General features: G+C 46.5%; 1 protein-coding gene across 1 annotated transcript in view; it reads right to left on the bottom strand.

Moving 5' to 3' along the window:
* LOC145358968 (sodium channel protein type 1 subunit alpha-like) overlaps positions 1 to 26,543 on the bottom strand; it is a 512,173-nt gene that overhangs the window by 150,760 nt on the left and 334,870 nt on the right. The window contains exons 11-13 of the mRNA XM_080213322.1: positions 26,158 to 26,286; positions 22,369 to 22,460; positions 6,574 to 6,810 (exon numbers count right to left, since the gene is read on the bottom strand). Coding sequence (XP_080069448.1) covers positions 6,574 to 6,810; positions 22,369 to 22,460; positions 26,158 to 26,286 — 458 coding nt within the window. The remainder of the gene's footprint in view (positions 1 to 6,573; positions 6,811 to 22,368; positions 22,461 to 26,157; positions 26,287 to 26,543) is intronic.

Here is a 26,543-nt window from a genome sequence, read left to right as displayed (position 1 = left end):
TCAGTCAGAACGATGTCTTTACAGGTTCAGTGTGCGTTGAACTGATACTCAACCACCTGTACTCTCCCCCCCAACATCTCAATAATGATAGGCTATCGCTGGAGGACTGGTTACGAAGGCCATAAGCAATGTGCCCTTGAACACAAAGGTTCTTATTAAGGAAAATCCTGATGGGATTGACAGTATTTGACAATATTGGGACAATCACAATATTGTGATATCTTTCCACATGAAGCATGTAAGACATGATCAGCTCTGGAAACAGATTAGAGGCATTTTGATAAAGCTCCAATTTAATCCATAATCCATTTGATTTATTATCCAGCTTTACTGATGGATGAGTTCGCATCATCTGCTGCCAGTCCAAATGGATCAGTGCATTTCATTTTATATTCTTATTAAAGTAGCATTCTGCAATTATTCAGCTGAAATCAATGGTGTTTGGCAAGGTGAACTGCTCCTCGCAAATTAAGAAGAAATCAGTGTGATGTAATTTGCTTTTTAATGATCTGTACATGGGAAGTTAGTTGCCTTGTTAGGATTTCCATATTTCCATTATTGATCTTGCTGGCCCTGAATCAACTACCTTTTTCCTTCACACGCGTACATTCACGAGTAGGCTTACATTAACACTGCAGTGAAGCTACTGTGAAAATCCCCGAGTCAACACACTCCGGCACCTGTTGGGGTACACTGAGGGAGAATTTAGCAGGGCCAATGCACCTAACCAGCACATTTTTCTGACTGTGGGAGGAAACCAGAGCAAACAGACAGAGGGGGGAACAGGCAGACTCTGCACATAGTGACCCAAGCCGGGAATCGAACCCGGGTCCTTGTCACTCTGAGTCAGGAGTGCTAACCACTGTGCCCCCAATCCTTTTGCTGAAAGGCTAGATGGAAATAACACAACAACTTCCAGCTAAGAGAGAAATAAGCTAAATGTTTCTGCAAACAAATCTCCTTTTTTCATTTTTGTTCACTTTTTACCCCTCTGGCCACTTCCACCCTTACATGTTGACTCATTTTCAAGCTACAATTTGATGGGTGATGATAATCTGGTTAAATGATCAAATCCTGTGTAGCAAGTTAAGACACCAATTACTGATGCCACTCATCATAGGAGGCCTATCAGAGTCAGCAACTCACCTGGAGTGGTCAGGAGATTAATCTTTCCTTCCTTGAGTAGCCTCAAGAAATTTTGTTTTTTATTCATTCAAGGAATGACAATTTATTGCCCATCCCTAATTGCTCTTGAGGGGCAGTGAAGAATCCATCACATTGCTGTGGCTCTGGAGGCACATGTAGGCCAGACCAGGTAAAGACAGCATACTTTCTTCCCTAAAGGACATTAGGGAACCAGGTGGGTTTTTTCTGCCAAAGATTTCATGGACATCAGTAGACTCTTAATTCCAGATTTTTACTGAAGTCAAATTTTACTATCTGTTGTAGTGGGATTCGAACCTCTGTCCCTGGAGCATTACCCTGGGTGTCTGGATTACTAGTCCAGTCTAGGAGGCTTCAGCGTGACATTATAGAGGTCTATAAAATAATGAGGAACATAGGTCGGCTAAACTATCAATATCTTTTCGCAAAGGTAGGGTAGTCTAAAACTAGAGGGCATAGATTTCAGGTGAGAAGGGAGAGATACAAAAGCTTCCAGAGGGGCAATTTTTTCACACAGAGTGTGTTGACTTCTGGAACAAGCTGCCAGAGATAGTAGTAGAAGCGGGTACAATTTTGTCTTTTAAAAAGCGTTTCGACAGTTACATGGGTAAGATGGGTATAGAGGGATATGGGCCAAATGCGGGCAATTGGGACTAGCTTAGTGGTTAAAGACAAATGGGCGGCATGGACAAGTTGGGCCAAAGGGCCTGTTTCCATGCTGTAAACCTCAATGACTCTATGACTACCTGCAAGTTCCCCTCCAAGCCACTCACTATCCTGACTTGGAGATATATCGCTGTTCCTTTGCAGTCACTGGATCAAGGTCCTGGATTTCCCTCCCTGGCCGCATTGTGGATCAACCCAAGCATGTGGACTGCAGTGATTCAAGAAGGCAGCTCACCACCTCCTTCTCAAGGGGCAACTAGGGATGGGCAATAAATGCTGGCCAGCCAGCGACGCCCATGTCCCATGATTGAATAAAAAATAATGCTCACTTAAGTGAGCCTCTCCAATTCTGTTTACGTATTTATTGTCACAAGTAGGCTTGCATTAACACTGCAATGAAGTTACTGTGAAAATTCCCTAGTCGCCACACTCGGATACAACTAGGGAGAATTTAGCATGGCCAATGCACTTAACCCCACATCTTTCGGGCTGTGGGAGGAAACTGGAGCACCCGGAGGAAACCCACGCAGACACGGGGAGGACGTACAGACTACACAGAGACAGTGACCCAAGGCAGGAATTGAACCCAGGACCCTGTGAGGCAGCAGTGCTAACCACTGTGCTGCCCCGAGATCTGACTCTAACAACATTCTTGCAACTCTCCTCTCAACTCCCTCCACAATCAATGGCTTTTTGAACGCACACAGGCCAACACTAAATAATCAGAAAACATCTAAGGGACAAGTAAATAAATCTACGATGGTCCATTAGAAGGACAAGTTCAATGGGCAGATGGCCTTTGCTTGTACTGTGATTCCTTGCACTCTTGTACTAGGAACAAGCATATGCATTTGAAAGATAAGGGGGGAGGGAACAGAGGGAAACAGAGTACAGAAAACATATGCCATTTATTGCAGCTTTATTACCTGCTGGTTGCTGCAAGAAAATCCTCTGCAAATATGAAATTTAATTTCAGTCAGGCATCCTGTTTGCTTTAGCAATATCAACATTTGGATGAAGTAACTGAGTAATCCATATGCTGTGAGCCCATTAGGAAGAGGTGGGCGAGGGGATGGGAGAGATAATCAGAATGTGGGAAATTCTTTTCTGCGCATTTATGGCAAGCATTGATCAGGAGTAATTCTGATGGCCTCAGTATTTAGCTTTACCTACTTGTAAACCCAGATACCCGTGACGTCCCCCAGTCGCTATGGTTTTACTTGCGTGGAGAGGACGGCACAGTGATTAGCACTGCAGCCTCACATTGCCAGGGACCTGGGCTCGATTTCTGGCTTGGGTCACTGTCTGCACGTTCTCTCCAGGTACTCCGGTTTCCTCCCACAGTCCAAAGATGTGCAGTTTAAGTGGATTGGCCATGCTAAGTTGCCCTCAGTGTCCCAAGATGTGTAGGTTAGATGGGATTTGCAGTGGTAAATGTGTGGAGTTACAGGGATAGAGTGGAGGAGTAAGATACTCTGTCAGAGAGTCAGTGCAGGCTCGATGGGCCGAAGGGCCTCTTTTGCACTGTCGGGACTCTATGAATTGGTGGATTTAGAGCTTAACAGGGGATTCCAGAGTCGACAATGGAAATTTCTGTTTAACAACTTGAGGGAAATTTGGCAAAACTCTCTCATCAACGCTACAGCTGGTAAGGGCCACAGTTCTGATATTCTGTGCCTATGTAATAGATTTTATGGGGATGATGCTGAGGCTTTTACAATGTGACATTTAAATGCCTTTGACAGAGCAGACGTCCAAAAGTGCTCCCCACAGGAGTGTTGTTAGGCGTAATTTCTGGAATTAAGTGTGTTGGTTTGGGCGTGGAGTTTGGAAACTATCATGTGACAATCATCTGGCAGAATTTTGATATCTGGAATTAAGAATCTACTGATGACTATTGTCGATTGTTGGAAAAGCCCACCTAGTTCACTCATGTCCTTTAGGGAAGGAAATCTGCCGTCTTTACCCAGTCTGGCCTACATGTGACTCCAGAGCCACAGCGATGTGGTTGACTCTCAACTGCCCTCAGGCATCTAGGGATGGGCAATAAATGCTGGCCAGCCAACGATGCCCGTCTCCCACGAATGAATAAATAAAAATTGACACTGAGTCATGTAAGGTAATATCAGAAATGGGTGATTAAAAAGTTGGGTTCAAGGGATAGGTTTTTGAGGAGTGCTTTAAAGGAGATAGGAGAGGTGGTGAGGCAGAGAGGGGGAGGCGTGAATTATGGAGTTTAGGGTTTACGTAGCTGAAGGTATGGAGGAATGCAGAGATCTCAGATGGTTGCAGAACTGGAGATCACAGAGGACAGGAAGGGACAGGTCAACAGAGACATTTGAAAACAACAATGAGAATTTTAAGTCTCCACCCACCCTGTATGAGACCCACCAATAGTGCACAATCTTACAGAAGTTACTCCATGAAAGCAACACAAATCATTTCAGAGCCATGATATCATTAGCACACCAGAAATCTATATTAACTGACTTGAAGGGCTGAATGGCCTACTGCTGCTTCTATTTTCTATGTTTAGTCCTGCTCAATATGAGAGGAACCGCAGGTTCAGACACTTGTGCCAGAATTTTACTGTCCCGGGAATCGGGTTGGACCATGGAAAGGTCTGCTGATCCCGGGTGGGATTTTCCGGTTTTGGGATGAGCGAGGTTGTAAAATCTCCCGCTGGGTGGCGTGAAGCTACTATTTGTACACCTCTAAGTCAGAATCCAGTCTAAAAGTGGAGTAGGCAGCTGAGGACTTGGAAGCAACAGCTCTGGACTGCAAACTGGAGGACGGCAGTAGTTTGAGAGGACAGAGGGAGTAGAAAGAACTTTTTCCTCAAATAATGATCCAGTATTTACAACAGCCTCGCAACGGGGGAAGGCAGTGCTGGAGCATAAGGAGCTGCGCACTATCTGAGGAAAATGGGATAGAGAGGAGGATGAGTAGCTGGAAGTTTATTGGTCTGGTAAACATGGGTAAGGCATAGTGCTAAATGGATTTAATTTAATTTTTCTCGGTAAGGAAGGATAAAAATTGTAGTTAGGTTCATGCTGAATGGTGTATGAATGTGTGGGGGTGTGTTTGGTTTGAACTGTCCTATTGTACTCAGAGGAGGCTATGGTGTGGGAAGTAAAGTAAAGTTTATTTCTTAGTTACAAGTAAGGCATATTACACCACTGTAATAAAGTTACTGTGAAATTCCCCTAGTCACACATCCCAGCACCTGTTGGAGACAGTACACCAAACCAGCATGTCTTTCAGACTGTGGGAGGAAACTGGACCACTCAGAGGAAACCCATGGGGAGAACGTGCAAACTCCACACAGACACCGACCCAAGCCAAGAATCGAACCTGGGTCCCTAGTGCTGTAAAGCAGCAGTGCTAACCACTATGCCACTGTGCCACCTGTAAATTAGCTATCAGGAGCATGTGAGCATTACTTAGAAACTAAAGCAGAAAGGCTTTTGAGTTTAGTCTCAGCTGAATTTGTTTGCAGTTGGAGATAACACACTGGTTGAGTGAACATCTCTCAATTCTGCCAGGAAAAGACTCTGTGGACAGGAGAAAGGAGGTTGCAAAAAGGCAGATTTCCCAAAAGAACCAAATACAGTCCAGATGTCCAAAGAAATAGGACAGAAAGAATGTCTCAGGAAGACTGAAGTTAAGAGAACAGCGATCAAGGTATTGTTCAGAACAATTCAAGAGAGAAGCAGATAAAGTGCTATGAGTCATAGTTATAGAGGTTTACAGCATGGAAACAGGCCCTTCAGCCCAACTTGTCCATACCACTCTTTTTTTAACCCCTAAGCGAGTCTTAACCTCTAAGCTAGTCAAAGAGTGAATGAGACTGCTGCAGTTAATAGGTTTAAAGTGGAAAAGCTGACTCCAGAGGTAAATCAAAAGTTTGATGCCAACGTCATATCATTTTGGAATCGATCATTAAAGCAATTGTGGGTAATTGGTGCAACAGATAAGACAAAGAAATCCTGAATGGGGAATTATAAAACCTGGATGCCGGATTCCTTGTTAAAAGTGGAGTTAAAAGTTTTGTTTGAAAGACTACTTTGGAAAACCTGGACTGGATTTTGGAATGCAAACCACTGATGGAATGCAATGGTGTGAAAGAAGATTTTTAGTGTGCGTTTATTTGGGAATGGAGTTTGGAAACTTTCATGTGACAAACATCTTGTGGGATTTTGAAGAACAATTCACAGACATTCATTTGGGTTCAGAGTGGAGAGTGTATCTGACCACAGCCAACTCGTGTTTCTAAAGGGACTTTGTGTTACAAAGACAATTGTAGCTTAAGATATACTTTGTAATCCATATTAGCCTTAAATTCTGTGTGTGTTTGTGAAGCTGAGAGGGAGTAAAGGAGTATTGTGTCATAATCCAACTTTTCAAGTGGAATAACTCTTCATCTTGCTGTTAAAACTAATTAGTGATGACTCAACTATTCCACATTTTTTAAAAAGGAAGTACATATTATGGGTTCCAACCTCATCAGCAGATGGGATTCTCCAGTCCCGCTGCAGTGTGGAGATTTGGCTGAGCGTCAAATTCTTCATTCTCACTGGCAGCGAGGTTGTGCAAGGCTGGAGAATTCCAGCCATGGCCTTTTGAGCCAAGGCCACATTCTGGGATCTTTCCCGCCCAGTTGTAACACCAACTGGGATCATAACACAGAAATGCCGGAGGATTTTTGAGTATAGATTAAGCAGTACACGATCTCAGGCTTACCTTCATCATTAATGAATTCTTCAAACGTACAATTCCAGGGCCAGGTCAAATTCCCTGTTTCGTTCAGCATGACATTGTCAACTATTCGCCAATCGCGTACACATTTCTGACGCAAGTTCCCCATGAATAGCTGAAGACCAATGAGGGCAAAGACACTTAAGCAGAACACAGTCAGAATCATGACGTCTGCTAGCTTCTTCACGGATTGTATCAATGCACCTACAATGGTTTTTAGGCCTGCAAAGAAATATTGGAACAATTAGCTTGTTAGGGACAGAACACTGTCAATGCCATGATATCAGGACATTTGCTAAAGGTAAATAATGATGCAGTGCTTCCATTGTTTGATCATCCAGAGCTTAAACTTTGAGAAAGACGTGACTGAACAATGTCTGTTTGATTTATGATAAATTTAGCGTTACTGAAACTGGACATTTAGCCCAAGTGGTCCACATTCAAAAACCTCCTCCAACTCTAACCCTATCAACCTCAACCCTATTCCTTTTTCCCTCATATGTTTATGTAGATTGTCCTTAACTGCATCGATGTCATTGCCTCATCCAATTCATGGGGTAGCGCATTCCACATTCCCAATACTGGGAATCCATATCGATTGTATAACTGTAGAAACTAGAAGCAGGAGTAGGCCATTTGGCCCTTCGAGCCTGCTCCACCATTCATTTTGATCATGGCTGATTATCAAATTCAATATCCTGACTCCCCTCCCTTCCCCGCTTAACCCTTGATCACTTTAGCCCCACAAGCTTTATCTAATTTTTTCTTGAAATAAAGAAATAGAAACTGGATTCTCTCTAAAGATGTTCATTAGGGGCAGGAAAGTGGCACAATGTTGGCACTGCTGATTCACAGCGCCCGTATCCAGGGTTCGATTCCTGGCTTGGGTCACTGTCTGTGTGGAGTCTGCACATTCTCCCCGTGTCTGCGTGGGTTTCCTCCGGGCGCTGCCATTTTCTTCCACAGTCCAAAGATGTGGGGGTTAGGTGGATTAGCCATGCTAAACTGCCCTTTAGTGTCAGGGGGATTAGCAGGGGTTATGGGGGGTTATGGGGATGGGACCTGGGTGGGATAGTTGCCGGTGCAGACTCAATGGGCTGAATGGCCTCCTTCTGCACTGTAAGGATTCTATGATTAATCTCTTAAAACCTTTACTGGAGTCAGAATCAAGTAAGCGATTGAATCCTTGGCTGGAATTTTACCGTTCCGCCCGTGACGGGAATCGGAGCGGGTGAGGGGCGGACTAGGGAAAGATCCTTTGATCCTGGGCGGGATTTTATGGTTTTGGGACGAGTGAGGTTGTAAAATCCCACCACTTGTTCCATCAACATTACCCATAAGATTCTAATGGTGGTCTTTGGTATGATTTATCCTTTTCCAGGTAATAGGACTAAGGAGGGTAATTTGGGAACCAAGGCCTTCCATTGCATTGTTCCATGGTTATTTTTGGCAAAGTGCTGCCATGGTTTCTCTTTGCCTTCTGCAGTGTGTCTGACCAGGAAACTGTCCCACTCTTACTGCCTACCATCAGCTACTTTGGAAAGATTGTCAGGCTGATAATCAACTGTCTGGCCATATTATGAACATCTGTTCTGTAACCATCCAGTTCTGGAGTGGAACTTGAACCCCGGAGGTAGGGACCGCTACTACGACTGCAACACGGGTCCTTCCCCTGTGGGTTATGCAGGCAGCATGGTTAGCACAGTGGTTAGCACCGCTGCTTCATAGCTCCAGGGACCTGGGTTCGATTCCCAGCTTGGGTCACTGTCTGTGTGGAGTTTGCACGTCCTCCTCGTGCCTGCGTGGGTTTCCTCCGGGTGCTCTGGTTTCCTCCCACAGTCCAAAGATGTGCGAGTTAGGTTGATTGGCCATGATAAGTTAACCCTTAGTGTCTTGAGATGCGTAGGTTAGAGGGATTAGTGGGTAAATATGTAGGAATATAGAGGTAGGGCCTGGGGGGGATTGTGGTCGGTGCAGACCCGATGGGCTGAATGGCCTCTTCCTGTACTGTAGGGATTCTATTCTATTATATTATACAGGAGTAAAACAATGGTTTGATATTCAATTATACACCAAGGATGCAGCTCGGTGATGTTCAACTAATATTTAGGTGGATTGGCCATACTAAATTGCCCTTTCATGTCCAAAGATATTTCGGTTATGGGATTAGCGGGGTAAATAGGTTGGGTTACGAGCGTAGGGTGGGCCTGGGTAAGGTGTTCTGTTGGAAAGTCAGTGCAGACTTGATGGTCCACATAGCCTTGTTCTGCACTGTAGGGATTCTAGGAAATCTCCACATGCCAGTCTCACAATGACAAGGAAATGTTCTATCAACAATCAATAAAAATGTATCCACCATTAATAGCAGCACACAGCTATGTTTTATATTACTTTACAATTACTTATGGTCTAATCTGTCTGCCGTTCCTTAGTCTAACTACTGAGTTGGCTCAGATCCTTTGGCAAGCTGCCAAATTCCCCCGCACTCAGGAGAGTGGACGTTTACCTGGAAGATAAGTATTACCTCCAAGAAATGGAGGAAGGAAGTTCTTGTGATAGGGGAGGAGGATGGTACAGTCCGTACAGAACCTCCTGGATAGTGTTTGAGAACTCTGGGTCTGTACTTGATGGAGTTGAGAAGGATGAGGGGAATCTGATTGAAACTTACAGAATACTGAAAGGCTTGGATAAAGCGGGCTTGGGGGAGGTGTTTCCATTAGTGGGAGATACAAAGATCCAAGGGCACAGCCCCAGAGTAAAGGGACGAACCTTTAGATCCAAGACGAGGAAGAATTTCTTCATCTGGAGGGTAGTGAATCTTTGGAATTCATTGCCACAAAAGGCTGTGAGGGCCAGGCCATTGAGTGTATTTAAGACAGAGGTAGGTAGGTTAGTGATTGGTAAGGGGATCAAAGGTTACAGGGAAAAGGCAGGAGAATGGGGTTGAGAAATTTATTAGCCATGATTGAATGGCAGAGCAGACATGATGGGCTGAATGGTTTAATTCTGCTCCTGTATCTTACAACTTTATTAAGGATAAATTCTATATCTGTGCAAAGGAAAACTAGATTCGGGTGCTGAAGTGTTACCCATAAGTGGTGATTGTCCCTTTAAGGACGATACAGCAGAGTAAGGATCACCTGGCTTGGGTGGCCAATCAGGGCTCAGGCAGCACGGTAGCACAGTGGTTAGCACTGCTGTTTCACAGCTCCAGGGACCTGGGTTCGATTCCCGGCTCGGGTCATTGTAAGGTGCCAATAGGGAAGCGATGGCCGAGTGGCATTATTGCTAGAATAATTCAGAAACTCAACTAATGCTCTGGGGACCTGGGTTCGAATCCCACCACCCACAGATGGTGGAATTTGAATGCAATAAAAAATATCCAGAATTAAGGATCTACTGATGACCATGAAACTGTTGTCGATTATTGGAAAAACCTATCTGGTTCATAGAAATCATAGAAACCCTACAGTACAGAAAGAGGCCATTCGGCCCATCGAGTCTGCACCGACCGCAATCCTACCCAGACCCTATCCCCATATCCCTACATATTTACCCACTAATCCCTCTAACCTACACATCTCAGAACATTAAGGGGAATTTAGCACGGCCAATCAATCTAACCCGCACATCTTTGGACTGTAGGAGGAAACTGGAGCACCTGGAGGAAACCCACGCAGACACGAGGAGAATGTGCAAACTCCACACAGACAGTGACCCAAGCCGGGAATTGAACCCCGGTCCCTGGAGCTGTGAAACAGCAGTGCCCACTACTGTGTTACCATGCTGCCCATTAAATGTTGCCCACTAAAGGTTCACTAATGTCCTTTCGGGAAGGAAATCTGCCATCCTTACCTGGTCTGGACAACATGTGATTCCAGAGCCACAGCAATGTGGCTGATCCCTTGCTGAACTAGGGATGGGCAATAAATGCTGACCAGCCAGCGATGCCCATGTTCCACAAATGAATAAAAAAAAGTGTTAAGGTAACCTGCGATCATGTCAGTTCCTATAGAAATGCAAATTCCTTCCTGAAGCAGGATTTCCTTACTCCGTTCCCCTGCCAGGTAATGATTAAAACCCAGGGCTAAGAATTTACCTTATTCAGAGAAAACAGTTGTAAAGGTAGGTGTGGACCCATTAAAAACCGAAGCAGGACAGGAACAGGAAGTCTGGCCAGAGGCTCGGATAAATTACCCTTTGCTTGGAAGGTGGGAACTGTTGCTCTTCAGGGGTTGATACTGGAGTCTTCATTTTATCTCATATATATCAATAACTTGAATGAATGGACGGAGAGTTGTACATCCAAGTTTGCGTTTGACATTAAAATAAGAGGCACAGAGAGTTGTTTGGGAGAAAAGGGATTTTACAATAGGGCATAGATGTTGCAATTGAGATGTCTGAATGCCACCCAGACCCCATCCCCAGTCACAATCCCACCCAGGCCCTATCCCCACAACCCCATGGATTTATCTTAGTTAGTCCCCTGACACTAAGGGGCAATTTAGTGCAGCCAATCCACCTAACCCGCCATCTTTGGACTGTGGGAGGAAACCAGAGCAGCCAAAGGAAACTCCCTCAGACATGGGGAGAATATGCAAACTCCACACAGAAAGGAATTGAACCTCGGTTCCTGGCGCTGTGAGGCAGCAGTGCTAACCATCGTGCCACTGTGCGCAGCGTCTGAGAAAGACAAATAAATGAGAATACTTTCCTAACAGCGAGAGGCTATTAACTGATAAGGAGCACAGGGATTTAGGTATTCTTGTCTATAATCACTAAAAGCTGGTGCAGAGTTCCAAAAAGTTATCAAAAAGACGAATGAAGTGTTGGCCTTTCTCATGAGGGGGTTAAACAACAAAGAAAAAAGAAAATTACAGCATAGAAACAGGACCTTCAGCCCTCCAAGCCTGCACCAACCATGCTGCCCTACCCTTCCAGGGCCCATATCCCTCTACTCCCATCCTATTCATGTATTTGTCAGACGCTCCTCAAAAGTTGCTATCGTAGCCACTTCCACTACCTCCCCCAGCAACGAGTTCCAGGCACCCACCATCCTCTGTGTAAAAACATTGCCTTGTACATCTCTTCTGAACTTTGCCCCACGCACCTTAAACCCATGCCCCCTGACTCTTCCACCCTGGGAAAAAGCTTCTGACTATCCACTCTGTCCATGCCCCTCATAATCTTGTAGGCTTCTATCGGGTCGCTCGTCAACCTCTGTCGTTCCAGTGAGAACAAACCAAGAGGTTGGAATACAAAAATGAGAAACAATGCGACAGTTGTACAGAATCGTGTTCAGATGCTAAAAACAGCTAGATGTTCAGTCGAGAATATCCTAATCAAGGTGACTAAAATATTTAGGGTAGATACAGAGAATGCATTTCCTCTGGTGGGAAATCCAGAACAAGGCTAATCTTAAAAATATAGCATCATAATTTAGACTTAAGCAGGCGAGGGGTGGAATCGGGAAGTGCTTTTTCACACAAAATATAGAGGAAATCTGGAACTCTTAAAAGGTTGCAAATACGGGGGTGGGGAGGGGGGGGTTAACTGATATTTTCACACCTAAAATCGAGTCAAGGGACATGAAACAAAGGCGGGGACGTTGAGCTAAGGTACAGGTCAGCTGCGATCTAACTGAGAGGGGAAATCTGCTCAGCAGGTGTAATAATCATATAGCATTTCCAACGCTGAATGCGGGAGTTGGATGGCCCTGAAGGTGGAAGGCACAAGAAGGAGAATTCAATCAGTGAGGCGCAACACCACAGAAATCTTCCCATTACTGTACGGGGTGAGGTGATGCCAGTCCCGATACTGGGCAATGCTCCATAGCAATACCTTTCTGCCCCTGTCATAGTGATACGACATATGGATATTTATGGATATGATCGGCGCAACTTGTGGGCCGAAGGGCCTGTTTGTGCTGTAGAGTTCTATGTTCTATAGTGCTGTGAGGCAACTTAGATACAAGTTGCAGGTTCAGAAACTGCTGCTGCAATTTGTTGATAGACAATAATTATGATGCTACTGGCCCTCACATCTCTCCCACATCATCTATCAGTACAAATTGAGAGATGAGCTGCCATTAATTTGTCTCGTGACTGGTTAGAGCGATTATTTATAAATTAAATCAGTGAGCACAAATTATTGATATATTCCAACAAGTCAGGAGGTCAACCTTCATTGTAGAGTTCAGCTATTGAGATGTGACTCAGGCTGATAAGACCTTCTGATCTCGAGCCAACAGTGCTACTGATGGAGAGAGGCAGCTGTGGTTATAGGCTGTTGTGCAAACCTAACTCTTAGAAATCATAGAATCCCTACAGTGCAGAAAGAGGCCATTCGGCCAACTGAATCTGCACCAGCAACAATCCTACCCCAAGCACTATTCCCACAAGCCAAAAATTTACCCTGCTAATCCCTCTAACCTATGCATGCCGGGACACTATGGACAATTTAGCATGGCCAATCAACCTAACCCGCACATCTTTGGACTGTGGGAGGAAACCCCCGCAGACACAGGGAGAATGTGCAAACTCCACACAGACAGTGACCCAAACTGGGAATCGAACCCAGGTCCCTGGAGCTGTGAAGGCAGCAGTGCTAACCACTGTGCTACCCTGCTGCCCACATTTTTGCACTTAATTTTCAAATCAAAAGATATGAGTTTTGGAAACAATCCATTCTGAATAAATCAGTGTTGTCCAGTGTGTACTGCACTCTCATTCTGACTTTCATTAGACTGAGTGTATTTACCTCAGTTGGTTTGCCAGCTATTAAACTGAGTGATAAGAATATAAGAACATAAGAAATAGGAGCAGGAGTAGGCCAACTAGCCCTTCGAGCCTGCCCCGCCATTCAATAAGATCATGGCTGATCTGTCGTGGCTCAGTTCCACATTCCCGCCCTCTCCCCATAACCCTTAATCCCCTCTCTTATCAAAAACCCATCAACCCGCGTCTTAAAAATATTTAGCGAGGCAGCCTCCACCACTTCAACGGGCAGAGAATTCCAGAGATTCACCACCCTTTGAGTGAAGAAGTTCCTCCTCAACTCCGTTCTAAACCGCCCCCCCTTTATCTTGAGGCTGTGCCCCCTAGTCCTACTGTCCTTTCTGAGCGGGAAGAGTCTCTCCACCTCTATCCTATCCATCTCATTCATCATCTTATACGTCTCAATGAGATCTCCCCTCATTCTTCTAAACTCTAACGAGTACAAGCCTAATTTATTCAGCCTCTCCTCATAGCTCAACCCCCTCAACTCCAGCATCAGCCTAGTAAACCTCCTCTGCACTCCCTCCAAGGCCAAAATATCCTTGCGTAAGTACGGCGCCCAAAACTGCACACACTACTCCAGCTGCGGCCTCACCAATGCCCTATACAGCCGCAGCAAGACCTCCCTACTTTTATATTCAATCCCCCTCGCTATGAAGGCCAGCATCCCATTCGCCTTCCTGACCACCTGCTGCACCTGCAAGCTGGGTTTTTGCGACTCATGCACAAGGACCCCGAGGTCCCTCTGCACCGTCGCCTGCTGCAGTTTTTCACCACGTAAGTAATAATCCTTCCTACCATTATTCCTACCAAAGTGGACCACCTTGCACTTGCCAACATTAAATTCTATTTGCCATTTCCTGGCCCATTCGCCCAGCCTATCTAGAACCTTCTGTAGACTCTCCCCACCCTCTGCACAATTTGCCGTTCCAGCAATCTTGGTGTTGTCAGCAAATTTCGACACCCTACACTCGGTTATCATCTTCAGCAAAAATAATGAATGTCAATATATCAATGTCAATTGCATCCTTTGGCAATTGCAATGTTAAACCCCTTGGAAGACTGTGTACAGTTCTGGTCACCCTATTATAGAAAGGATATTATTAAACTAGAAAGCCTGCAGAAAAGATTTGCTAGGATGTACTGGAACTTGATGGATTGAGTTATAAGGAAAGACTGGATAGGCTGGGATTTTCTTTCCTGGAGAGTAGGATGAACTTATAGAGGTCTATAAAATAATGAGGGGCATAGATGAGCTAGATGGTGAACATCTTATCCCAAAGATAGGGGAGTCTAAAACGATAGGGTATAGGTTTAAGATGAGAGGGGAGAGATACAAAAGTGTCCAGAGGGGCAATTTTTTCACAGAGGGTGGTGAGCGTCTGGAACAGGCTGCCAGAGATAGTAGTAGAGGTGGGTACAATTTTGTCTTTTAAAAAGCATTTAGACAGTTACATGGATACGACGGATATAGAGGGATAAGGGCCAAACGCGGGCAATTGGGGTTAGCTTCGGGGTTTAAAAAAAATGGCAGCGTGGACAAGTTGGGCCGAAGGGCCTGTTTCCACACTGTAACCCTCTATGATAGTATGTTAATTTTTGCTGAATGATTGTTTCTGAAAGCTATCCACCGCTGAGGTTGAACTGATTGACCTGTCACAGCTGAGTTGACCATTACACCCCTTTTTTGAACAAAGATATAACATTTCTAATACGCCACTGTATGTTTGTGTGCATATGAAATAAAGTCAGAACACCGCACTAAATTGTGACGTATGAATAACGAACGGGTCCCGGAGTCACGCAGCCCAGAAAAGGCCCTTCGGCCCATCGAGTCTGCACCAACAACAACTACCACTAAAGATGCGCTAAAATTTCCTGCGGTTGGACGTTACAATATTTCGAGTCCTCCCTGTGCTGTTTAAGGGAAAACAGTGGAGGCTGTCACCAACTTATTGTAATTGAGTTGATGCCATTGCTGGGTGGATTGGCCGTGCCAAATTTCCCCTTGGTGCCAGGGGGACTAGCCGGGGGAAATGCATGGGGTTATGGGGATAGGGCCTGGGTAGGATTGTGGTCGGTGCAGACTCGATGGGCCGAATGGCCTCCTTCTGCGCTGTAGGGATTCTATGGATCCTGTGATAGCGTCAGGGGCTAGTGCCCCTGACACTAAGGGGAAATTTGGCACGGCCAATCCACCTAACCCTTCGGACTGTGGGAGGAAACCGGAGCACCCAGAAGGAACCCACACAGACACGGGGAGAATGTGCAGACTCCACACAGACGGTGACCCGAGCCGGGAATCAAACACTGGCGCTGTGAGGCGGCAGTGCTAACCACTGTGCCACCACACTGCTGGCATATACCGCTGATATGACACTGGCATACAAAGGTTTAAAGTGTCCAGGGCAGCGGAGTTAAGTTCAAGTAACTTTATATATTTTTTTAATGAAGTGGCGAGGCTGTGCGAGCACAGGTTTATGTAAGGGTGAGAGACTCTGGGGCTGGATGTTGCTCTTTTCTAAAAAGGAATGAAAGCTTCTGTTTCTTATCGCTGTGAGTGATCAACCCACCAAATCCTGCCATTGAGAACTGTAAATCTGTAAGGTTTTGGTTTACAGGTTATTAATTCCAGACAAAAGCAGACAGTGACCTGTTTTGCTTTAATAGAAAAGCATTTTCGCCCCACGGGTAATTGCGAATGAGTCGGTGTATTTACAGCAATGGGAAGACACGTGTGGGTGAGGGGGCAGGACAGCAAGCAATTCACACTTGAGCACTATATACGTACATAGATATGAATGGGAATTACCAAGTTAATGACGAGTAAAAGCGGACAAGGTTAGTTCTTTAATAACAACAGAAAATGCTGCAAATTTTCACCAATTGGGAAACATTTGCAGAGAGGGAACATAAGAACATAAGAAATAGGAGCAGGAGTAGGCCATCTAGCCCTTCGAGCCTGCCCCGCCATTCAATAAGATCATGGCTGATCTGTTGTGGCTCAGTTCCACTTTCCCGCCCTCTCCCCATAACCCTTAATCCCCTCTCTTATCAAAAACCCATCAACCCGCTTCTTAAAAATATTTAGCGAGGCAGCCTCCACCACTTCAACGGGCAGAGAATTCCAGAGATTCACCACCCTTTGAGTGAAGAAGTTCCTCCTCAACTCCGTTCTAAACCGCCTCCCCTTTATCTTGAGGCTGTGCCCCCTAGTCCTACTGTCCTTTCTGAGCGGGAAGAGCCTCTCCACCTCTATCCTATCCATCCCATTCATCATCTTATATGTCTCAATGAGATCTCCCCTCATTCTTCTAAACTCTAACGAGTACAAGCCTAGTTTATTCAGCCTCTCCTCATAGCTCAACCCCCTCAACTCCGGTATCAGCCTAGTAAACCTCCTCTGCACTCCCTCCAAGGGCCAAAATATCCTTGCGCAGGTGCGGCGACCAAAACTGCACACAGTATGTCCGGAGCTTCATCACCCTGCTCACCACGGGGGAATCGGACAACACGAGGCATGGATGATGGGAAGGTCCGTTGGCCCCAGGCGGTTTGTGGACGAACGAGGCTGTAAAATCCCACCCGACATTTCAGCTTTTAATTGGAATCGAGGGAAGATAGAACTGTAATGGGTTACGGGCAAGGGGAGGGGACGGGGGTGGTGGAAGAACAAAAGGGAAGGTCTGTGCTGGGGTGGAGGGCAGTGGAGGTTAAAATGACAAAAGATTTCACGTCACAATACGAGGTGTTGCTCCCCGAGCTAGCATTGAGCTTCATTAGAAGCAGGCCGAAGACAAGGAAGGTCAGGGTGGGAGCAAAGTGGAGGATTAGAATGACGAGCAAAGGGAAGCTCGGGGTCACGCTTGCGGACATGCTTGAATGGAGGTGTTCCACAAACGGTCACCCTTGTGTGGGGCAATCGCGAACACGTGGTCGCAGGTATAGGTTGAGTGGATTTAAAACTGGGATGAGGAGGAACTTCTTCTCACGGAGGGAGGTGAATCTGTGGAACTTGCTGCCCCAGAACGCGGTGGAAACTGAATTGTTGAAGGGTCTCAAGAAGGACTTGGATACATTTCCAGTAAAAAGGGATATGGGAATGTGGGGGACAGGTAGGGAGATGGATTTGAGACCAGGGAGTGATCAGCCATGATCTGATGGAATGGCAGAGCAGGCTCGGAGGGTTGAACTGCCTCCGTTGCCTCCTAGTTCCTATCTCCCTAAGTATAGTCAGTTCAAAGCAATACAAATATGTCACTGCTTCAGAAGGAAGAGGAGTTTGGGATCTTTGATGGTGAGCAGGGAAAAAGGCGAAAGGACAGATACTGCGTCTCCTGGGCCTGCGCGGAAAGAGTCTATCAGGGTCTTGGAGTGACTGTGAAGAACAAAGTGAGGGACCAGACGCTTTGTAATGCTGAACGGGGAAAGGGAAGATGGCTTTGGTGGTGGAATTATGTTGGAGGAGGTGGAAAGACTCACAGAATTGTAAAGCACAGAGAAAACCCTTTGGCCCTTTGTGTCTCTATTGACAATGACTACCACTAAAGGAGGGTGAGTGTGTGTGAGAGAGGAGGGTGAGTGTGTGTGAGAGAGGAGGGTGAGTGTGTGTGAGAGAGGAGGGTGAGTGTGTGCGAGAGAGGAGGGTGAGTGTGTGTGAGAGAGGAGGGTGAGTGTGTGTGAGAGAGGAGGGTGAGTGTGTGTGAGAGAGGAGGGTGAGTGTGTGTGAGAGAGGAGGGTGAGTGTGTGTGAGAGAGGAGGGTGAGTGTGTGAGAGAGAGGAGGGTGAGTGTGTGAGAGAGAGGAGGGTGAGTGTGTGAGAGAGAGGAGGGTGAGTGTGTGAGAGAGAGGAGGGTGAGTGTGTGTGAGTGAGGAGGGTGAGTGTGTGTGAGAGAGGAGGGTGAGTGTGTGTGAGAGAGGAGGGTGAGTGTGTGAGAGAGAGGAGGGTGAGTGTGTGAGAGAGAGGAGGGTGAGTGTGTGCGAGAGAGGAGGGTGAGTGTGTGAGAGAGAGGAGGGTGAGTGTGTGAGAGAGGAGGGTGAGTGTGTGCGAGAGAGGAGGGTGAGTGTGTGAGAGAGGAGGGTGAGTGTGTGAGAGAGAGGAGGGTGAGTGTGTGAGAGAGGAGGGTGAGTGTGTGCGAGAGAGGAGGGTGAGTGTGTGCGAGAGAGGAGGGTGAGTGTGTGAGAGAGGAGGGTGAGTGTGTGAGAGAGAGGAGGGTGAGTGTGTGAGAGAGAGGAGGGTGAGTGTGTGCGAGAGAGGAGGGTGAGTGTGTGCGAGAGAGGAGGGTGAGTGTGTGCGAGAGAGGAGGGTGAGTGTGTGCGAGAGAGGAGGGTGAGTGTGTGAGAGAGAGGAGGGTGAGTGTGTGTGAGAGAGGAGGGTGAGTGTGTGTGAGAGAGGAGGGTGAGTGTGTGTGAGAGAGGAGGGTGAGTGTGTGTGAGAGAGGAGGGTGAGTGTGTGAGAGAGAGGAGGGTGAGTGTGTGAGAGAGAGGAGGGTGAGTGTGTGAGAGAGAGGAGGGTGAGTGTGTGAGAGAGAGGAGGGTGAGTGTGTGTGAGAGAGGAGGGTGAGTGTGTGAGAGAGAGGAGGGTGAGTGTGTGTGAGAGAGGAGGGTGAGTGTGTGAGAGAGAGGAGGGTGAGTGTGTGTGAGAGAGGAGGGTGAGTGTGTGTGAGAGAGGAGGGTGAGTGTGTGTGAGAGAGGAGGGTGAGTGTGTGAGAGAGAGGAGGGTGAGTGTGTGTGAGAGAGGAGGGTGAGTGTGTGTGAGAGAGAGGAGGGTGAGTGTGTGTGAGAGAGGAGGGTGAGTGTGTGTGAGAGAGGAGGGTGAGTGTGTGTGAGAGAGGAGGGTGAGTGTGTGTGAGAGAGGAGGGTGAGTGTGTGAGAGAGAGGAGGGTGAGTGTGTGTGAGAGAGGAGGGTGAGTGTGTGTGAGAGAGGAGGGTGAGTGTGTCAGAGAGGAGGGTGAGTGTGTCAGAGAGGAGGGTGAGTGTGTCAGAGAGAGGAGGGTGAGTGTGTGAGAGAGGAGGGTGAGTGTGTGTGAGAGAGGAGGATGACTGTGTGTGAGAGGAGGGTGAGTGTGTGTGAGAGAGGAGGGTGAGTGTGTGTGAGAGAGGAGGGTGTGTGTGAGAGAGGAGGGTGAGTGTGTGAGAGAGGAGGGTGAGTGTGTGAGAGAGGAGGGTGAGTGTGTGAGAAAGGAGGGTTAGTGTGTGTGTGAGAGGACAGTGAGTGTGTGAGAGAGGAGGGTGAGTGGGTGAGTGTGTGAGAGAGGAGGGTGTGAGAGAGGAGGGTGAGTGTGTGTGAGTGAGGAGGGTGACTGTGTGTGAGAGGAGGGTGAGTGTGTGCGAGAGAGGAGGGTGAGTGTGTGCGAGAGAGGAGGGTGAGTGTGTGCGAGAGAGGAGGGTGAGTGTGTGCGAGAGAGGAGGGTGAGTGTGTGCGAGAGAGGAGGGTGAGTGTGTGCGAGAGAGGAGGGTGAGTGTGTGCGAGAGAGGAGGGTGAGTGTGTGCGAGAGAGGAGGGTGAGTGTGTGCGAGAGAGGAGGGTGAGTGTGTGCGAGAGAGGAGGGTGAGTGTGTGCGAGAGAGGAGGGTGAGTGTGTGCGAGAGAGGAGGGTGAGTGTGTGTGAGAGAGGAGGGTGAGTGTGTGCGAGAGAGGAGGGTGAGTGTGTGCGAGAGAGGAGGGTGAGTGTGTGAGAGAGAGGAGGGTGAGTGTGTGTGAGAGAGGAGGGTGAGTGTGTGTGAGAGAGGAGGGTGAGTGTGTGTGAGAGAGGAGGGTGAGTGTGTCAGAGAGGAGGGTGAGTGTGTCAGAGAGGAGGGTGAGTGTGTCAGAGAGAGGAGGGTGAGTGTGTGTGAGAGAGGAGGGTGAGTGTGTGAGAGAGGAGGGTGAGTGTGTGTGAGAGAGGAGGGTGAGTGTGTGAGAGAGGAGGGTGAGTGTGTGTGAGAGAGGAGGGTGAGTGTGTGAGAGAGAGGAGGGTGAGTGTGTGAGAGAGGAGGGTGAGTGTGTGTGAGAGAGGAGGGTGAGTGTGTGAGAGAGGAGGGTGTGAGAGAGGAGGGTGAGTGTGTGTGAGTGAGGAGGGTGACTGTGTGTGAGAGGAGGGTGAGTGTGTGTGAGAGGAGGGTGAGTGTGTGTGAGAGAGGAGGGTGAGTGTGTGAGTGAGAGAGGAGGGTGAGTGTGTGAGTGAGAGTGGAGGGTGAGTGTGTGAGAGAGAGGAGGGTGAGTGTGTGTGAGAGAGGAGGGTGAGTGTGTGAGAGATAGGAGGGTGAGTGTGTGAGAGAGGAGGGTGAGTGTGTGAGAGAGGAGGGTGAGTGTGTGTGAGAGAGGAGGGTGAGTGTGTGAGTGAGAGAGGAGGGTGAGTGTGTGAGTGAGAGAGGAGGGTGAGTGTGTGAGTGAGAGAGGAGGGTGAGTGTGTGAGAGAGAGGAGGGTGAGTGTGTGTGAGAGAGGAGGGTGAGTGTGTGAGAGAGGAGGGTGAGTGTGTGAGAGAGGAGGGTGAGTGTGTGTGAGAGAGGAGGGTGAGTGTGTGAGAGAGAGGAGGGTGAGTGTGTGAGAGAGGAGGGTGAGTGTGTGAGAGAGGAGGGTGAGTGTGTGTGAGAGAGGAGGGTGAGTGTGTGAGAGAGGAGAGTGAATATTTGAGAGGGAGGAAGGGGTGTGTGTGAAAGGGGGGAGAGTGAGTTTGAAAGAGATGTTTGTGTGTGTGAGAGAGAGTAAGACAGAGAGAGATGGAAACGTGTGTGTGGGCGTTGTGCATCATTCCAGCATTGAGGAATCAACTCATTTGTGTGCTCAAACAACTAGGCCCATCGTGTCTAACTCTGTGGTGCATTGGAATATTCTTCAAGCACTTGCATAGTCCTCAAAAACCACTTAAAACCACAGGAAATTTTCAGTGACTGAGAATTAAGATGTGGATCCTTAACGAGATATTCAGCTCAGTATTGGAGGGGTCCAATCCATTTGTTTCTAACATTTGGAACATGCTCAGTCTTACTGAGTTATGTTACCGTCATCATAAACACCGGTTATTTCCTTATCATGGTAATAAACTCCGGACTAGACAAAGGAAAACGGCATTAAAAATGACAACAATCCTGTTTTGTTGTTGAGTAATCCGAGATTAGCAACATAAAATCATTAACAGCCTGAGAGAAAATCACTTCAATCCATTGCTTCATAAGTTTATGTTGAAACTATTATTCCAACAAGATGTCTTATTGCCCTCCACGTGCAATGATAGTTCTGACCATTTTAGATTTGCCAGCCTGGGTGTTTGATACCTCGCCTGGAAGGACAACGAGTTTTCAGCATTTGAAAGGACTTTAAATGTTCAACAAATTCAACCACGGCTCTGTGACAGGCAAATGGTACACGCTGGCAATCAGAGCATCCTCAACATCTGTGGCAGGAGCAGCAATGAGGAGACAGTCACGGACACCACCGATATAGAACATAGAACAGTACAGCACAAACAGGCCCTTCGGCCCACAAGTTGCGCTGATCATATCCATCCTACCAGGCCATAGAACTATCTATAACTCCCAATCCCATTAAATCCCATGTACTCATCCAGAAGTCTTTTCAAAGACCCCAGCGAGTTCGCCTCTACCACCGCTGATGGCAGCCGATTCCATTCACCCACCACCCTCTGAGTGAAAAACCTACCCCTAACATCTCCTCTGTACCGGCTCCCCAGCACCTTAAACCTGTGTCCTCTCGTAGCGACCATTTCAGCCCTGGGAAATAGCCTCCGAGAATCCACCCTATCTATTCCTCTCAACATTTTATAAACCTCTATCAGGTCGTCTCTCATCCTACATCTCTCCAGGGAGAAGAGACCGAGCTCCCTCAACCTATCTTCATAAGGCATGCCTCCCAATCCAGGCAACATCCTTGTAAATCTCCTCTGCACCCTCTCAATAGCTTCCACATCCTTCCTGTAGTGAGGCGACCAGAACTGCGCACAGTACTCCAATTGGGAGTACTGTGCGCAGTTCATACTTCACAGCTAACTCTGCAGAGATTCTTACCTGGGATGACCGAGATAGTTTTCAATGCTCTCAGTACCCTGAAAGTTCGAAGAGCTGAAACGTTGCCGAGGTGTATGAACTCTGTTACGTACCTGCAGAATCAGACCACAGTTATTTTAACTGGCTTCACAATTCACAACATTTTATTTCACCTTTTTTCCCCCCACACCAGTTTTACAGAGTATTTTCAGCACAAAAGCAGGTCATTCAGTCCAACAGATCAACGCTCTCCTTCTAACCCTCTTTATCCAACAACATAAAGTCATAGAATCCCTACCGTGCAGAAGGAGGCCATTCAGCCCATCAAGTCTGCACCAACTACAATCCCACTCAGGCCTATTCCCATAATCCCACATAACTCTTGCTAACCCTCTGACTTAGGGTTAATTGAGTATGGCCAATCAACCTAACCCGCACATCTTTGGCCTGTGGGAGGGAACACTCAGAGGAAACCCACGCAGACACAGGGAGAATGTGCAAACTCCACACAGATAGTGACCGAGGCCAGAATTGAACCCGGGTCCCTGGCTCTGTGAGGCAATAGTGCTAACCACTGTGCCACCGTGCCACCCCATGGTGCGTATTAGTGGGGATGGATCTGTCACTGTATAACACTGGGCTACAGTACTGGTGGGGATGGGTCTGCCACTGTATAACACGGCTACAGTACTGGAGGGGGCAGATCTGTTACTGTATAATACTGGGGTCTGTCACTGTATAACACTGGGGTACAGCACTGGTGGTGATGGATCTGCCACTGTATAACATGGGTACAGACCTGGAGGGGACAGGTCTGTTACTGTATAACACTGGGGTACAGTATTGCTGGTGATGTGTCTGTCACTGTATAACATCATCATATTCTGTCTCTTGATGCGTTTATCTAATTTCCCCTGAAATGCCAATATACCTCAACTGCTCCGTGTGGTTGGGAGTTCCACATTCTAACCAGTTCCCGATTAAATAAGTTTCTCCTGACTTTCCTCTTGGATTTATTAGTATCTATCTTATATCGATGGTTCTTGGTTCTCGTCTCACCCACGAGTGGAATGTCAGTCTTTCAAAGATGGTAATCCAGATGCCTACACTAATACTCTGGGAACACAGGTTCAAATCCCACCACGGCAGCTGGTGGAACTTAAATCTAATTCCCAAAATTTGGAATTGAAAGCTCGTCTCAGTAATGGTCACCACGGCAACAATTGCCAATTGTTGTAAAAACCCATCTAGTTAACTAATGTCCTTCAGGGAAGGAAATCTGCAGTTCTTACTTGGTCTGGTCTATGTGTGACTCCAGGCTCTCAGAAATTGGTTGCCACTTAATTGCCCTCTGAAATAGCCTCGTGAGCTACTCAGTTCAAGAGCAATTAGGGATGGGCAACAAATGACAGCATTGCCAGTTCTGCCCACGTCCCACAGAACTATTAATTCACCAAATGGCCAAACTAGACATTGGGCATCTTGGCATAGCTGAACACAGGAGTGCACTGTGGAAAAGGTCGTCCACTGACATCTTCCAGAATTATGTACAGTGATTGACAAAGCTGATAACTTGTTCAGTGATTGGAAAGGTTTAAACACCAGGAGATAGTAGTTACACAACCAGGGGTTAAGAATAAGAATTCAGGAACATGTTTTCACCAAGCAAGCCATAGAGTATCAGGGCAAGTTGTTCTTTTAAATAATGCAAATGAATCCAAGAGATAATTAGACCCACTTCTGGAAAGAGTTGGAATTGTGTGAATATTAAGGTTAACAGATAAGATTGAGCTATCAAAATTGGGTCAGGCTTGTTGGGCTTAATGATCTGTCACATTATTGAAGCTTCACGTCCTTTAAGAATCTGACAATTGTTAACAGAGTGTATATCTGTTATATGTTTAAGTGGTTGCAGGTTGCTTTAAGTGCTGATTACATGATTTGATGGTGATGTCATTAGGATATTGCAGAGGCTGCTGTTTTACTTTCAGCTACAGGGAAAATGCTCCTAGAATAAATCTGTTGTTGTTAGTTTGGATTGACATGTGCAAGCCACATCTTTTCTTGTTAAAATCTACAGTCCCTAACATAGTTAGAACATTGTAATGTCCCGACTAAAACTATGAAAATGAATCATTATGGTCAATACCTGTTAAAGTGAGAGATGGATGCTAAAACTTTATTGCAGCCCAAAAGAATGTTTTAAGGTCTGAAGCCTGTTGTGATTTATGCAAACAGACCTAGTTATATTGACCTATGTTGCAATTCATAGCGAGAGGATTTGAGTATTGGGTTAGGGATGTTTTGCTGCAATTGCATAGGGCGTTGGCGAGGCCACATTTGGAGCGTTGTGTGCAGTTTTGATGTCTTTATCTGAGGAAGGATATCCTTGCTACAGAGTACACCGAATGTTTACCAGGCTGATTCCTGGGATGGCAGGTCTGTCATATGAGGAGAGACTAAGTCAGTTAGGATCATATTTATTGGAGTTTAGAAGAATGAGAGGGGATCTCATTGAAACATATAAAATTCTAACAGGGTTAGACAGGGTAGATTCAGAAAGAATGTTCCCAATGGTGGGGGAGTCCAGAACTAGGGGTCATAGTTTGAGGATAAGGGGTAAACCTTTTAGAACTGAGGTGAGGAGAAATTTCTTCACCCAGAGGGTGGTGAAAGTATGGAATTCGCTATCACAAAATGTCGTTGAAGCCAAAATGTTGTCTGATATTAAAAAGAAATTAGATTAGATCTTGGGGCTAAAGGGATACGGGGGATTAGAACATTGAATTTAATGAACAGCCATGGTCAAAATGAATGGCAGAGCAGGCTCGAAAGGTCAAATGGCCTGCTCCTGCTTGTAGTTTCTACGTTTTTATAACAAATATTATGCATTAATGGGAAAAAAATAATGGAGTGCCTTAGTATAGGAAAGCACAATGAAAACAATGCAAAATCCCCAATCAGCTTTGACTAGCAAGGATTACCCTTTGTGCCACTGTGGATGACATGGTGGCACAGTGGTTAGCACTTCTGCCTCACAGCGCTAAGGATCCAGGTTCAATTCTGGCCTTGGGTGGTTCACCGTGTGGAGCTTTCATATTTTCCCCAGGTCAGCTCCGGTTTCCTCCAACACTCCAAAGATGTGGAGGTTAGGTGGATTGGCCATGCTAAATTGCCCCTTAATGTTCCAAGATGAGTAGGTTAGGTGGATTAGTTTTGAGAAGTAAATGGGGTTATGGAGAGATGGCAGGGAGAGGGCCTGAGTAAGTTACTATATCAGTGCAGACTCGATGGGCCAAATGGCCTCTTCTGTTCTATCGGGATTCTGTGATATTCTATAAACAATATCCTATCTATTTTGTACACCACAAACCATTTCAAAATTCCAACATCTCTCCATAGGTTAAAATCATAAATGATCTGCATTCTTCTCCGATTTTGCAGAAAGGTTTTTGACAGAGCTGGAGTGGTTTGCATGATCCTTACACCATCTCAATACTGGAATGACTCTGTTAGATCATGATTTCAAACAGCAACAAAGTTTTAACACTCTAGTGGATTATCAGTGAAGAAACACACCAACATGATTGAAAATGGCAGAGCGAAAAACTTGTTTTCGGAGGAGGGGTGACACAAGCTCAAAAATTACGCAAGAAAGACCAACAAGATGGAATAACAGACAGAGGGCATTGTTATATCATTAAATGCACCAGTTAATGAAACACATTCGAATGAGGGCTTAGAACACAGTACAAACAGGAAGAGTAAATTAATGGTCTTGACATATCGCCAGCTTGACTTCACACTTACGCCATTAAAACAACACTGAAATCCAACCAGTTCCATGGATCTCGAAGGAAGGTGAATCCATCAAGGCAGAATCCTCTTGCCAATATTTTTATCACTGATTCAAAAGTGTAAATTCCAGTGAAAGTGTACCTGGTGAAGTATTTGGAAATGAACAGCATTAGCGGGCGCTGTGAAGGGATCGCGGTGCGGTCACAACAGGCGCCACCTCGCATGGGACCCCAGGATGCAAGATGGCAAAGAGTGAGGCGGAGAAGCAGGTGAGATTGTCAGCCCTTACAATGGTTGCAAGCTTCAATACATATTCCCGATGAATTGGTGACCATCAGGTCAGGGATGAACAACATTTGACAAGTCATTTCATACCAACGAGAGTATCTCTTCTGGCA

This window comes from Carcharhinus amblyrhynchos, chromosome 2, assembly GCF_965287045.1.
Source record: "Carcharhinus amblyrhynchos chromosome 2, sCarAmb.v2.hapA, whole genome shotgun sequence".
Taxonomy (NCBI): Eukaryota; Metazoa; Chordata; class Chondrichthyes; order Carcharhiniformes; family Carcharhinidae; genus Carcharhinus; species Carcharhinus amblyrhynchos.
This window is presented reverse-complemented; position numbering and strand designations above follow the sequence as displayed.